The following is a 14318-nucleotide window of genomic DNA, read 5'->3' as shown; positions in this document are numbered from 1 at the left end:
TCTGCATTTTTGCCTCAATTTTCCAATGAATTTTAACTACCTCTTTATTTTTAAAATATAAAGTGTGATTCTATGCCAAATGCTATCACAAATCTCATCAAAGTATGCTTTATTTCCCCTAGGCTTAAACAACAACAACAAAAAAATCCTTTACTTATTAAAGCCCTTGAACTTCAGAAGATAATCTAACTATAAAAATATACATGACATTCATTTTGTACATTCACAACTTAAAACAATGACATTAAATTTTATGTTATATTACAAACCAATGACAAATAATACACCAAAGTGTGCTATCTATGAAGAACAAATTTTAAAATTTGATGATCATAAATAAGTCAAGTATATGAGATCTAACAGAAACACCCTCCCCAAAGTTGGTGTAGGCCAGAAAACTGCCAACCAGCATATGATAAAGAATCTAAATTTTCCTCTACCAAAAAACCATCTATGAAAACCTCTTCATTTATTTATCAAGTGAATTTTAAGACCCTAAAACACACAAAGCATTATTCTAAGCACCAAGGATGAAGTGTTGAACAAGAAAAGTAAGATCCTAGTCTTATGAAACTTACATCCTAGTAGCAAAACACAGGCAATAAACAAACAAGGAACATACCAGATAATGATAAATGTTATGGAGAAAATGTTACTGAGGTTATATGATAAAGAGTGACTGAGTAACACCTTGAGATTGGATGGTCAGCTAGGGCCTCATTAAAGACATAAGTTTTTAGTGGAGTTCAAAATAACAAGAAAAGATATAACCACTCTAAGAGTAGGCTAAAAGAACATTCTCAACACAGGGAATAACACGTACAAAGACGGTAAAACAGGCACCAACTTGGACTGAAGAAGTGAGAAAACGCCAGTGTCTAATGAAGCATAATTAGTGAGGACAAGGATGACTCAAGGTCAGAGAAAAAGGTGGAGGCCAGATCTCACAGGGCCAGAGTATCAGCATGAACTTTCTGGGTACAAACCTAAATTTAGAACTACAGTAGAGTTAACTATGCTTTTTAATTATCAGAGGCTAGAATGAGAGGATGAATTCCAATGAACAAACTCGGATGTTTTAACAAAGAATCATTTGTTTATTTTTTTTTTTAACCTTGGAAAAGTAACCTATATTAATATATAGTATTAAAATCTCTAATTATAATTTCCTTCAAATACAATCAATTGATGAGAATATTAGTGTACAACAGGAATAGAAGCAAAGTTTAGCTTCAGTGCTGCCCCTCACTATGTGTTGATGGGCATCTATAAGAAATTGAGCTACATGGTTTTTAAGGTTCTTTCAAGCTACGTTAAAATTTTCATTTACCCTCTCCTTACCTGAAACATAATTGTGGTTTTCAAACTCTAAATTCCTATGAACCTGTCATGTTTGATTGTACACTAATTACTAATTTAATTCTGCTTCTACGACTCTATCCCAAGCTCTGAGATATATAAGAGTATCTTTCATAATTATAAATACTTGTCTGGAAACTTTAGCCTCTCGCCATACGGCATACAGTTTAAAAGGAACCTATTTTTGAACCTTACTGGTTCTATAAAACAAAATGAAATGAAACAAAACTATACCTATTTGTTTTGCAGCCTGCAATATATCTTTTAAGTCTTCATTTACACTTTGCATTTCACTCTTCTCCAGTTTTTCATTCAAAAATTTTACTATCTTCTTCCATGTAACATCCAAGTCTACAATTTGTTCATGAAGTTTAGACCGCTTCACCTGAAACGGCATAATACAGAGACACTGGTCAAAGGTTTCCTCAAAGCCATCACTTATTGCATATATTTTGCATTATATTATACAACCTGGCACTACCAAGAATTCAAAATTGCTTTTTAACTAAGCTCTGAGAAGGAGCTTTATTTAAATGTGATTTTTAAAAAAATCACATTTTAAAAGGTATGTTTTTTAAATATCACATTTTAAAAGATATGTTTAATAAAAATTTTTTAGTTTTAATCACATGAATATTCATTATGTAATTATTTTTTTACAGCGAAGTAAACAAAGCAAAAAGCCCAACATCCAGGGGAACCTGGCCACCTCAGTCAAAAGTGCATCGACTCCTGATCTGAGAGTCATGAGTTCAAGCCCCACATTGGGCTTGGAGACTACTTTGGAGGAAAAAAAAAAAAAAAAAAAAAGATGAAAAAGTCCGATATTCAGATAATAACATTTGGTAATATCCCACATGCCTCTTTTCCATTTTTCTGCTTGTTTTTACCACAGCTTGGACCATACTGCACATAACTAGATTCCAAATGTGGGTTTACTATATTCAAATTAGTACTGTTTTCCTAAGTATGATCCTAAAACAGTTGCGCATCCAGAAGATTCTTTTTTTTAATAAATTTTTTTTAAGTCTATTCATTTATTTATTTGGAGAGAGTGCATGTCAGTGGGGGAGGGGCAGAGAGAAAGGGAGAAAGAATTACAAGCAGGCTCCACACTGTCAGCCTGGGGCCGGACATAGGGCCCAAACCCATAACCACAAGATCATGACCTGAGCCAGAACCAAGAGTTGGACGCCCAACCGACTGACTCACCCAGGAACCCCACTGAGGAGATTCTTATCTATACATACTTTTATTCTTAAGACTATAAATTTTTCCATTCTTAAGAACTGCCATATAAAAGCAATACAAATTTCACTTTATACCAGTGGCCTCGACCCAAGGATTAAACCTCATGAAGACCTCTGGCCAAATGAAAAAGTAGTGGGTCAGACAGAAAACTGTAATTTTCATTTTGGTTGTACTAATGATATTGCATAATTCGTTTTTACTTCCCTGCCTCAGTTTTCCAATTTAAAATGTTAATTTATGCTAATTAATCTGGGTTTAGGGGGAAGAAAATGGAGAAACATAGAAATAAGACTGGCCACAAAGGTGCCTGGCTGTTTTAGCAAGAAGAGCATGCAATTCTGATCTTAGGATCATGAGTGTGAGCCTGACCCTGGGTGTGGAGATTATGAAAATAAATAAACTTAAAAAAAAAAAAAAAAAAAAAAGATTGGCCATAAATTGAATTAAGTTGTTTCAATGGGTCATAGGTATACAAAAGTTGATCTTATTTTTCCCTTTCTTTTGTATTGTTGGCTATATCCCAAGATAAAAAGTTATATTAAAATGAGTTTCATTAGATCTGTCACTTTTTTCCCTTAGGAAAAAAAGTGTTTAAAAGACTACAAGAATAAATGAATGACATGGAATTGCATGTAGTCCTGATACATTTTCAGATTTTAAAATCTTGTTGTTATCTCTAATATAAAGTAACTTGTAAAAAGAGCCTTGATTAGGTGAGGTGAGAAAACAATAAGTTTAAGACAGTAATATTAACTAATTGTATAGACTATAGCCTTATTTTAATTGCCATAGAAATGCAAAACAGCTCCCATTGTAAAGAAGGTCAACTGTTCTCTGTAGTAAAACTGTATCACTGCTAGAGGAAAAATCTACCTTAGGACTGTTAACAAATCTTCTCTTCCTAGTATCAATCTTTAAGTGAAGGTATTAATTGTAAAACTGTCAAAGGACCATAAGCAATAAAATTCCAACCTATTAGAAAACAATGTTAATATTCTACAATACAGTCAAACAGCAAAGTGACTGTTGTTTTTGTTTAAAAAAACAAAAAAGAACAGGGGTGCCTGGGTGGTTCAGTCGGTTCAGCGTCCGACTTCGGCTCAGGTCATGATCTCAAGGTTTGTGAGTTGGAGCCCCGCATCAGGCTCTGTGCTGACAGGTCAGGGCCTGGAGCCTGCTTCGGATTCTGTGTCTCCCTCTCTCTCTGCTCCTCCCCTGCTCACACTCTGTCTAATAAATAAAGATTTAAAAAGAAAAAAACAAAAAACAAAAAAGAACAAACGTAGGGTCAGTTCCTTCATGTATATATTACATAACTTACTTGTTCATATATACAGTTTATATACCTTCAGGACTATAAAGTCCACAACAAATTCAAGGACCAGACAGAAGTCAGTTATGAGACCACGTACTGATTTTAAGACATTAATATTCTTATTTCCCATGTTCTGGTAAAGACATTTTTTGTCCACTTGATAAGAATTTTACCAGAGAGAGATCCACCATAAACTCATTCAGATTACCCAGAGGTAAATTACTGCATTAAATTATTTAAAACCAAAAGCAAAACAAACCAACCTGGCAGAAATTTAGCAACAAAAATTAACATAAGAACTCAATATCATAGTTCTGATTATTCTCTCTGACAATAGTCATACGTGTTTAAGTATTCTTATAGGAAACAGCAGTATACCCATTCCCCTTCTTGGTATAACACCAAATAAGATAAAACTCACCATTTTAAGCACACCGAATTGAGAAAAAGAATGTCAAATATCTGCTCACATTCTACATTTATTATGTTTTCCATTTAAAAAGTTTACCTTTAAGTCAGCCACTTCTTCATTATAATTATCTTGCTTGGTGACATTTGAAAAGGAGCGCAAAGCTCCTGTGAGACGAGGTAAAGCCATCTATTATTCAATCAGTGATCCATACAAGGAGAAACCTGAAACTGAAACAAAACAAGATGATATTTATCTTTTGGGAGGAGGCTGGAGGGGTAATCAAACTCAGCAAATTGACCTGTACAAGAGAAAAGAAAAATCAATTAGTTAACAAGTAATTGCCACCAATGTTGAAAAATTCTCCTGACACTTTTTCTACTCACAAAGTTTTTTAATAACACATTCTCTATGGCTGAAGAAAGGAAAAAGAAACACAAAAACATTTGTTTGTGGGTATACTACAACATCCCTTCAAAATGAGCTCTACAGATTCCCAAGCACAGGCCTCCAATAGTGTATTACTATTGCCAGTCACACTGAGAGAGATGAAAGCACTTTCTCATCTTTTCTCCAATTGTGTTTTATGCTCACTGCTTTCATCTCCCATTATCTCTTGCTTTCAGAGTCTCACTGGCTTTTTCTCTTCTTGGAGTATCAAGCATGTTTCCTTCTAACTGCATTTGCATTAATGGTTCCCTCTGTTTGAAATGCTTTTCTGATGTTCATATAGGTGACTCCTTGACACAGACATCTTGGTTTAAAAGATACCTCCTGAGATGGGACTTTCTTCACCATTCAATCTAAGACAGAACAGCTACCCAGTTACTGTCTCTCAAAGCACAAAATTTCAATTATCCTTATAGCACTAATTAATATTTGATATTTTTTCTATTTATGTGTCTCACCCCACAAAGAGTAAGCTTCATGACAAAAAACAAAAAAACACAAAAACAAACAAACAAAATAAATAAACAAAAAAAACCCAAACACCTTTATTTCAGTGATTGGTCCTAGCAAATAGAACAGTCCTGGAATATTTTTGGCATTCGATAATTATTTGGTGAATAGTAAAAGAATAAAAAATGGAGGAAAGAAGATAATGGTAACAGGGAGATTGAATAACAAGCTGGGGAAGGGGAGACTTCCCAGGAAAAGAAAGAAGTCAGATGACCTGATCTAGTCTCCTTGTTGACATGCTGACAACTAAACAACTAACCATCTGGCAAACAGACTAATAATATTTACTATGAGGGGAATCTATATCTATGAAATACTCTTGGAGGGTTATCCTGGTTTAAGACTGCTTATTAAAACAAAACTACAATCTATAGTTTCCTAAGGCATGGCTCCTTACAGAATGTCACAAAAGCTATGTAAGTTCTCAAATAGGGATGATTTTTGCCTCCCATGGGACATTTGGCAGTATCTGGTGACATTTTGAGTTCTCATAACTGGAGACTGTGGGGTACTACTGGCTTCTGGTAGGTAGAAGCCAGTGATACTGCTAAATATCCTATAATGCACAGGACAGTCTTTCCAAAACAAAGAATTATCTAGCCCAAAATGTAAAAACTACAGAGCTTATGAAATTCCATTCCAGAATCTGAAATACAGATGTTTTATAATCCAGATACTTTCCACAGTGTTGAAATGTCCCACAAACCTCAACTAAGAGATTTCATTATTTTGGGCCAAAGAACATGTGTCCAACATGGGAAGGAAAGAACCAGGGGGCCATATAGAATACTTCAGACCACACCCTGATTCTGCTTTTCTTCTTGATTGTTTATATCCTTGAAGTTATCACAAAGTTTAATACTTGGAAAAAATCTGAGTCTTCTGTCAGAATATATATAAAATAACTGACATGTTTAACAAAATAAGAGAGAATTTATAAAACAATGAAGAATAATAAAATAAGAAATGATGAGGCAAATTTGAAAATACAACTTTTAGAAATAAAAATATATACTTGTTAATAAACAATCAATGGATGGGTTAAATAGATTAGATACAGCGAAAGAAAAAAGTACTGACTTGGAATAAAGATCTGAAGAAACAACCCAGTATGCTATCACAAAAAGGCAAAGTAAAGATTAAGAAGGACAAAGAGGAATAAGTCCAAACATATCAGTATTCACAATAAGTATAAGTGAATTAAACTTAACACTCAAAAAATTGACAGAATTACTAAACAGCAGTCAAGTGAACATTAGAGCTACACCTGAAACACAGAACAGAGAAGGTTAGATGGAATAAGATCCTCCTATAAATAAGAAGCAAAACTAGCTGGTGGCTTTACCAAAAATATCAAATCAGACAAAACAGACTTTAAAACAAAAGGTACTATTAACGATAAAAAGAAAAAAAAAACCTCTCCACATAGTAATAAAAATTATATCTAAGGAGATAAAAATTTTCAATTTGTATGCCCTGCTGAAAGAGCCTCAAAATAAATTAAAGCAAAGAGAACTCCAGGGGTGCCTGGGTGGCTCAGTCGGTTGAGCATCCAACTTCAGCTCGGGTCATGGTCTCGCAGTTCATGGATTCGAGCCCCGTGTCGGGCTCTGTGCTAACAAACAGCTCAGAGCCTGAAGCCTACTGCAGATTCTGTATCTCTCTCTCTTTCTCTCTCTCTCTCCCTCTCCCCTGCTCATGCTCTGCCTCTCTCTGTCTCTCAAAAATAAATGTTAAAAAAATTAAAAAACAAAAAAGCAAATAGAACTCCAGAAGAAAGTGAAAAGTCCAATATCAAAGTGAAAGTGTAATAGTTGATTATTGATAGGTCAAACCAATGCCCCCCAAAATTCAGTAAAGTTATACAGGGGATGTGAGCAGTGAAATTAGTAAGTTTAATTTAATGAACATATACAGAAATCTGTACCTAATGATCAGAAAATACATATTTTTCACAAGTTCCTTTATAAAAGTTTAAAACAGTCTGTGCATATTAGGCTATAAAGCAAATCTCAACAAATTTCAAGAAGTAAGTATCATATAGATTAGGGGTCAACAAATTTTTCCTGAAGAGAGAGTAAATATTTTAGATTTGGAGGCCACATGCAGTCTTTGTCACATATTTTGGAGTTTGTTTTTGTTTTAAACACTCAAAAAGTGCAAAACTATCACTGGGCTCAGGGTGACCAAATGAGTTTGCTGACAACTAATGTAGGTCATATTTTCTGAGTAAAATACAATTAGATTAGAAATCAGAAACAAAAAAGATAAAGTAAAAAAACACAAATGATTGCATTGCAAATCAATAAGGAAATGGTATGAAAATGGCTGGGAGAAAAAAATGGTTGGATGCCCTATATCACATTGAATAATTTTAATCACAAAAGTAAAATGACCCAATTTGAGAATACATACCCTAGCTAGCTGACTTTAAATTTCAACTACTCATTGGGAATGTATTTAGTTAGGAGAGATGATTCAGGGAATCACATCAGGATTTTTCTAACACTTGAGTAAGTATTTTCTGGAGTGTTTGGATGAAGAAATGAAAGCAAGAGTCAATAGACAGCATGGAACAGAGATTCTCAAACTCCAGTATGTTTCAAAGTCACCTAGTGCAGGTGACTTCTAAAACTGGGCCCCGTCACTCTACTTCTTACCTCCAATTTTCTGATTCAGTAGATCAGATATCACTGAGATGTGGCACAAGAATTTTACACTTTCCAACAAGTTTAGGTCAAGGACCACACTTTGAGAACTGTCACAGGAATATTATCTTACATTCTTCTTTTTTTTTTTTTTTTTTTTTTTTTTTTTTTTTTTACTGTTTATTTGTGAGAGAGAGTCAGAATGTGTGCACAGGAGGGGCAGAGAGAGGGAGACACAGAATCCAAAGCAGGCTCCAGGCTCTGAGCTGTCAGCACAGAGCCAAACACAGGGCTCAAACTCATGAACAGTGAGATCATGACCCACTGAGCCACCCAAGCACCCTTTATCTTTTATTCTTAAATCACCATTCAATTTTGTCTCATATCAATAGTGATCAAAGAATCTCCACCTACTAAGAATTCAGTGACCTGCGTTTAGGTGCACAATATGCCTCCTAAGGAAGGAGCCTTTCTCAACAGTAATCTGTGAGAGAATTAAGTCTTACCCAATGTGAATTGGGTGACTTTTTTCTCAATTCTCCCAGGGATGGAACATAGTTACTATTATCTATTCATGAGAAGTAAGGCATACAACATGACTTAGAGTACTGGGATTTAATTTCTCTATCTAGGTTAAGAGACTGTAATGACAGGCATTCTATTCATAATGATTGACATTAACCTTGAAGTCTTTAAAGAAAGGTGCTGACAGTAAACTGAATATATTCTGCTTCAGAACCTGCCTTTTATCACTCAAGTTAGTGCTTTCAAAATGCAACACCATAACAAAAGACATGTGATACATGTAATATTTTGCCTCTGGCATATTTTATGAATAAATGGGGTATTTGGGACTACTACTTCCATCATTTTGACATAACCAATGGTAATCTCCTGAATTCCCTGCCCCTCTCTAAAAACAGCAAGGCATAAGAATAAAAATGGATAAAGTCTAATTCATAAACTTAACAAATTCTAACAAACAAAATAATACACCCAATCTCTAAGAAGAGATCTAACAGTAGAGCCTGGTAATGAGGTCACACTGTTGTTACACACTACACTAACAGGAAACTTTACAGCTCCCTGAGCTCTCATCAAATTGATAAATATTAATTAAACTTGTCAAGAAAATGAAGCACTTGATTTTCTAATTTGGTTTTTATGGTTTTACTTCGTCAGGTTGAATACTAACACTTTAAAAATGTAATAGCGCATTTGATCATGATCACCTGTAAATCATTTATTCACAAATATTTGAGTTTCTCCTATTTACCAGGAACTATGTTAGACACTGGGTATAAATAAGATTTACAGAACTCTGTTCTTTAAAACTCACTGGACTCTGTACCAGTAAAACAACTACTAACACTTAAGGGTGTTGGAAATGTATAAAGGTCAGAATGAGAAAACAAATTTTACATCTTTGATTATTTAATCAGCAAATATCTATAGATCACTTACTATACATTAGACACACTGTGAGTCTCTAAAGATTAAAAAAAAAAAAAAAACATTTTGGGTTATGAATGCACTTGCCCTGGATAACACGTTTACAGTATGGTTAAGAAGGGTTACAATAATTATGCAGGTATAACTATAGGAAGACAGAGGTGGAACATCTAATAGAGTGGGAAAGAAGGTAGATAAAGATGGAAGTTGAGATTTACAGGACTTTAATGAGCTGGCCTGGTAGAGAAAAAAAGGTAAAGGTATGAAGGAGAAAACTAAAATAATAGACTTAGACTTACTCTTAAAAAAAAAAAAATCTATATAGGGTGCCTGGGTCAGTGGCTTAGGCATCCGACTCTTGATTTTGGCTCAGGTCATGATCTCAGAGTTCATGAGTTTGACCCCTGCATGGGGCTCTGAACTGACAGCATGGAGACTGCTTGGGATTCTCTCTCCCTCTCTATCTGCCCCTCCCCCACTCAGGTGTGCACAGGCTTGCTCACTCTCAAAATAAATACACTTTATAAAATAATAAAAATGTAAAAACCTATATAATGTACAATTGGTCACTCATGGAGAATAAAGATGTAAGCAGAGACCCAACACCATGTCTCAATTTAAGCATGTTTTAAATAAAGTTTATGACTTTGAGAAAGAAAGAGAGAATGCACAAGCGGGGGAGAGGCATGAGGAGAGAGAGACGGAATCCCAACACAGGGCTTGAACGCACAAACCATGAGATCACGATCTGAGCCAAAATCAAAAACTGGACACTTAACTGACTGAGCCACCTAGGCGCCCTTCAATTTAAGTGCTTTTTCTCTTGACAGAGTCATGGAAAAGAAATTTAATATATTGTAGAAAATTATTCAGATTTAAGTCTGGTGAACAGTTTAAAGGCAAGGTCAACTGGAGACAAGCAAACCAGTTAGAAAGTTATTTCTTACAATAAACCAGGTGAAAGATAAAGAGGGTGGAATTGAGGCAAGGAAAAGCAGAAAAAGATGGACTTAAGAGATACTTATATTTGAGAGACAGGATGGGTGGGATAGGCTGTGAAGAGGAAGAGGAAAGGAGCAGAACACCCAAATTTCAGGTTTAGGAGAGAAAGAATAGTGGCACATGGATGTATAGATAGCATACAGGAAGAGGAAAGATGACTGATTAATTCTGTTTTGGAAAGTTTTGATCATGGCCATCAAGTGGGATAAACAGTTTTGGATGCCCTACTAGAGGTGTGGGCTGGAAATAGAGAATTTAGTGTTGTCACGTCAAGGCAGTTTAAACCATAGGTGAACACATTCCTTTAAGTCCGACATAAATAAACCTGTGGACCCTCTCCCTGAGAAAAGAGACATACACACAATATAAATATTTTGTACTTCATTTCAGAAGCTGCATGAATGCCATGAAACTCATCCACGTGCACCTCTAAAAACCTGAGAGTAGACAGTAGAAGGCTAAGAACAGAGTCCTAAGAAAGAGATCAACAAAGAGCTGTCCTATGAAGAAAGTGTTATCACAAGAGAACAGAGTATTTCAAATGCTGTTACAGAGTTCACAGTACTTGGCCATTCTCAGGTTTTAGATGACTTTAGCACACATAGTTTCCAAAAAACTGGGGAGAATGCAAATTTCACTGGGTTGAAGGATAAATGAGAGGGAGAAAATGAGGAAATAAAATGGGTACAAGCTATTTTTTTTCAAAGAACCTGGCCCAGAAGAAAGGGCAAGAAATACATGGGTCAAGATTTTGAAAATACAGGACAGAGCTGAGTAAAATCAAATAATCAGGGGAGAGCCAGTAGAGAGGGGGAAAGACTGAATAATCAAAAGAAAGGCTATGACTAAGGGAGTAGAGTCTCTGAGAAAATAGGAGAGAATGAGAACAAAAGTATGGGTCTTGAGATAAGACATGCTAGAAGGAGGGAGATACCTGGAAGTGCAGATAGATTTGTAACATGGTGAAGCAGAAATGAATGGGGAGAGAAAAAGGTGGTGAAAGGAAGTTCTACCAAAAGTACTTATTTTCTTTGAGATCTCCTGAAACTATTCAAAAGATGATGAGAAAAAAATTTTGAAGACAGGCAAAAGTCTGACTTCATACCAATGATAAGATAGGAAATTGATTAACCATAAAAAGATTTTTCAGGAAGCATTGAATATTCAGTTTATACTGAAAAAACACAAATTTAGAGTGGCAACGATCTGGCAAAGGAACAAAAGGTTGGTATAATCCAGGGTTAAAGTTTTATAACAAAAGGGCAATAAGAGGACAACGGTGCCGGGGCGCCTGGGTGGCGCAGTCGGTTAAGCGTCCGACTTCAGCCAGGTCACGATCTCGCAGTCCGGGAGTTCGAGCCCCGCGTCGGGCTCTGGGCTGATGGCTCAGAGCCTGGAGCCTGTTTCCGATTCTGTGTCTCCCTCTCTCTCTGCCCGTCCCCCGTTCATGCTCTGTCTCTCTCTGTCCCAAAAATAAATAAACGTTGAAAAAAAAAATTAAAAAAAAAATAAAAATAAAAAAAAAAAAAAAAAAAAGAGGACAACGGTGCCTAAATGATGAGAATAATTATGTTCTGGATTTGAGGTCCAAACAAAAGGAAAAAACATTCAAGTTGGAGGTCTTAAAGATATATCATAATGTTTATGGTTAAAATTTCTGATTTATAAGACTACAGCAAATGCACATGAAGATAAACTGTCCTATGTAGCAGTTGTTACCTCAGTAATTTTTATTCCACATTTAGTGTGACGTACTAAATGGCAAATGAATACATGAAAAATTCCTTTAATAATAAATATTAACACCTTAGCATATAAAGACTAAAACCCAAAAGATTTTTATGGCCAGAAGTACCCATCTGTGATTATCTGAATCTTTACAATGTTGATTAGATATATGTACAGATAAAAAGAAAAGGTCTTGAAGTCAAGTTAACTGCCCTTTTAAACATTCAAATGGGGGGGGGGGGGGGAGGAACCTGACAGTAATATATTTCCCTTTGTGAAATGATACTGACCAATAACCACTGGGCTAGAATTCTAGTACACATTATTCTGAAGTACCACAAAGAAAGTTTTACGATCCTTTATTTTAAATCTGTTTCTAAACTCTAAATGGGGTTTAAAATTACTGCTTGGCAGTAATTTTAGGAAAATATAGTTACTGTAGTTTTCATTATAAACAAATAACAAAATCTCCACCATAGCCAAACTATATTTCCTAATGAATGTAAAGTCAGCAATTAGTTGCTGGCAATCATAGATACTAGGGAATTATTAGAGGGAAAAAAAGAGTGATATAATGTAGGTGAGGGATAAAAACACTGGAATGATGGGTAGGTTGTGAATGGAATAAAAATTAGAATTTAAGATTTCAATACCTAAAATAGAATTATATGCCCACAGGCCAAATCTTGAAAAATAAACTGGAGTATTTACATTTTACTTCTAAAAAGTGAGTTGTTAAAAAATTAACACAGTCAAGATCAGAATTCAGACATCAGCCTTCATAGATATATTACATATATACATAATCCTCTATTATGCCATTTCAAAAGGGGGTAATTTTTCACAGTACCCTCTAAAAAAAGATTTCTGCCTTTTCTTTAATTGTACATTATTGCCATCAATTAGTTAATAGAGTCCCATCATGGGCACATTTACTTATTTGAATCAACCATATAAAACAGGCCAAATAAAAGGTATAGACACACCAAAACAATAATACTGGAGATTCTGTCCACTATTTCACACACTGAATAGCTAGCTGCTCCAAAGTAAATGGAGGATGAGCAACAAAAACAGGAAGTTCCCTTCATCCATCCATTTCAATCACCATATGCATCTCAAACTGTGAGCATCTTGCCGCACTGCATGACTCCAATATTTGAAAACTATGTTTTCTTCTTAAAAATATATATACAACATTGCCATTAAGCACAAACCAACTTTTTCACCTAGTTCATCTGAAGATACTGGTATGTTCCAAGTCTGGAGAAAAGACATGGTGGCACACAACACACTAAGTGTGTTTTGATGACTTATGTCCAAGTGAAGGATTTTCAAAAGCAATTTTAACTGTTCCTAATTTCTATCCAAGAAGTTCACTTTATATCCTAATTCATTCTTAAACAAGAAGCAACTGTTCTTCAATAGTTTCCAATCAAATCAGAAATCACACGTTGGGGGTGCCTGGGTGGCTCAGTCAGTTGAGTGTCTGACTTCGGCTCAGGTCATGACCTCGCAGTTCCTGAGTTCAAGCCCCGCGTCGGGCTCTGTGCTGACGGCTCAGAGTCTGGAGCCTGCTTTGGATTCTCCCTCTCACTCTGCCCCTTCCCTGCTCATGCTCTGTCTCTCTCTGTCTCTCAAAAATAAATGAACATTAAAAAAAAAAAAATCACACGTGGAGCATGGAGAACAGAGAAAGCAAGGGGGAAATAAATACGTGTGTGTGTATACTTTTAATATAAATCAACATACATAATGGTTTGTTAAAAATGAAATTTATGTAAGGTTCATACTCTAATTTACCTCCCCCAACTAACTACTTGTATTAACCCCAGGTTTCCCGCCCTAGAAGGAATGGGCCTAATTAGGCTCATTAACTATAAACTAAATAGCCTTTATATTATAGGAGATCCCCATAATTACATTAATTTTACTTTTTAAGGATAAGGAAAGCTTTCCTTTAAAGGCCCTTGAAAAAACAAGTGTCTTGATTAACATTTCAGCACTGATTAAGAACAAGAGTAGTCAGGGGCACCTGGCTGGCTCAGTCGGTTAAGCATCCGACTTCGGCTCAGGTCATGGTCCCCCGGTTTGTGGGTTCGAGACCGACGTCAGGCTCTGTGCTGACAGCTCAGAGCCTGGAGACTGCTTCAGATTCTGTGTCTCCTCCTCTCTCTGCCCCTCCCATGCTCAT

General features: G+C 35.6%; 1 protein-coding gene across 1 annotated transcript in view; it reads right to left on the bottom strand.

Moving 5' to 3' along the window:
- The window catches only part of ASCC3 (activating signal cointegrator 1 complex subunit 3), a 367207-nt gene that overhangs the window by 342773 nt on the left and 10116 nt on the right, over positions 1 to 14318 (bottom strand). Inside the window, exons 2-3 of the mRNA XM_047101482.1 lie at positions 4434 to 4564; positions 1594 to 1744 (exon numbers count right to left, since the gene is read on the bottom strand). Of these exons, the coding sequence (XP_046957438.1) occupies positions 1594 to 1744; positions 4434 to 4523 (241 nt within the window). The 5' untranslated portion in view covers positions 4524 to 4564. The remainder of the gene's footprint in view (positions 1 to 1593; positions 1745 to 4433; positions 4565 to 14318) is intronic.

The sequence above is a fragment of the Lynx rufus genome, unplaced genomic scaffold (assembly GCF_022079265.1).
Source record: "Lynx rufus isolate CCGP_SWC_20201006 ecotype Redwood Valley unplaced genomic scaffold, mLynRuf1.p SCAF_6, whole genome shotgun sequence".
NCBI lineage: Eukaryota > Metazoa > Chordata > Mammalia > Carnivora > Felidae > Lynx > Lynx rufus.
Note: the sequence above shows the minus strand (reverse complement) of the source record. Positions and strands in the feature narration are given on the sequence as shown.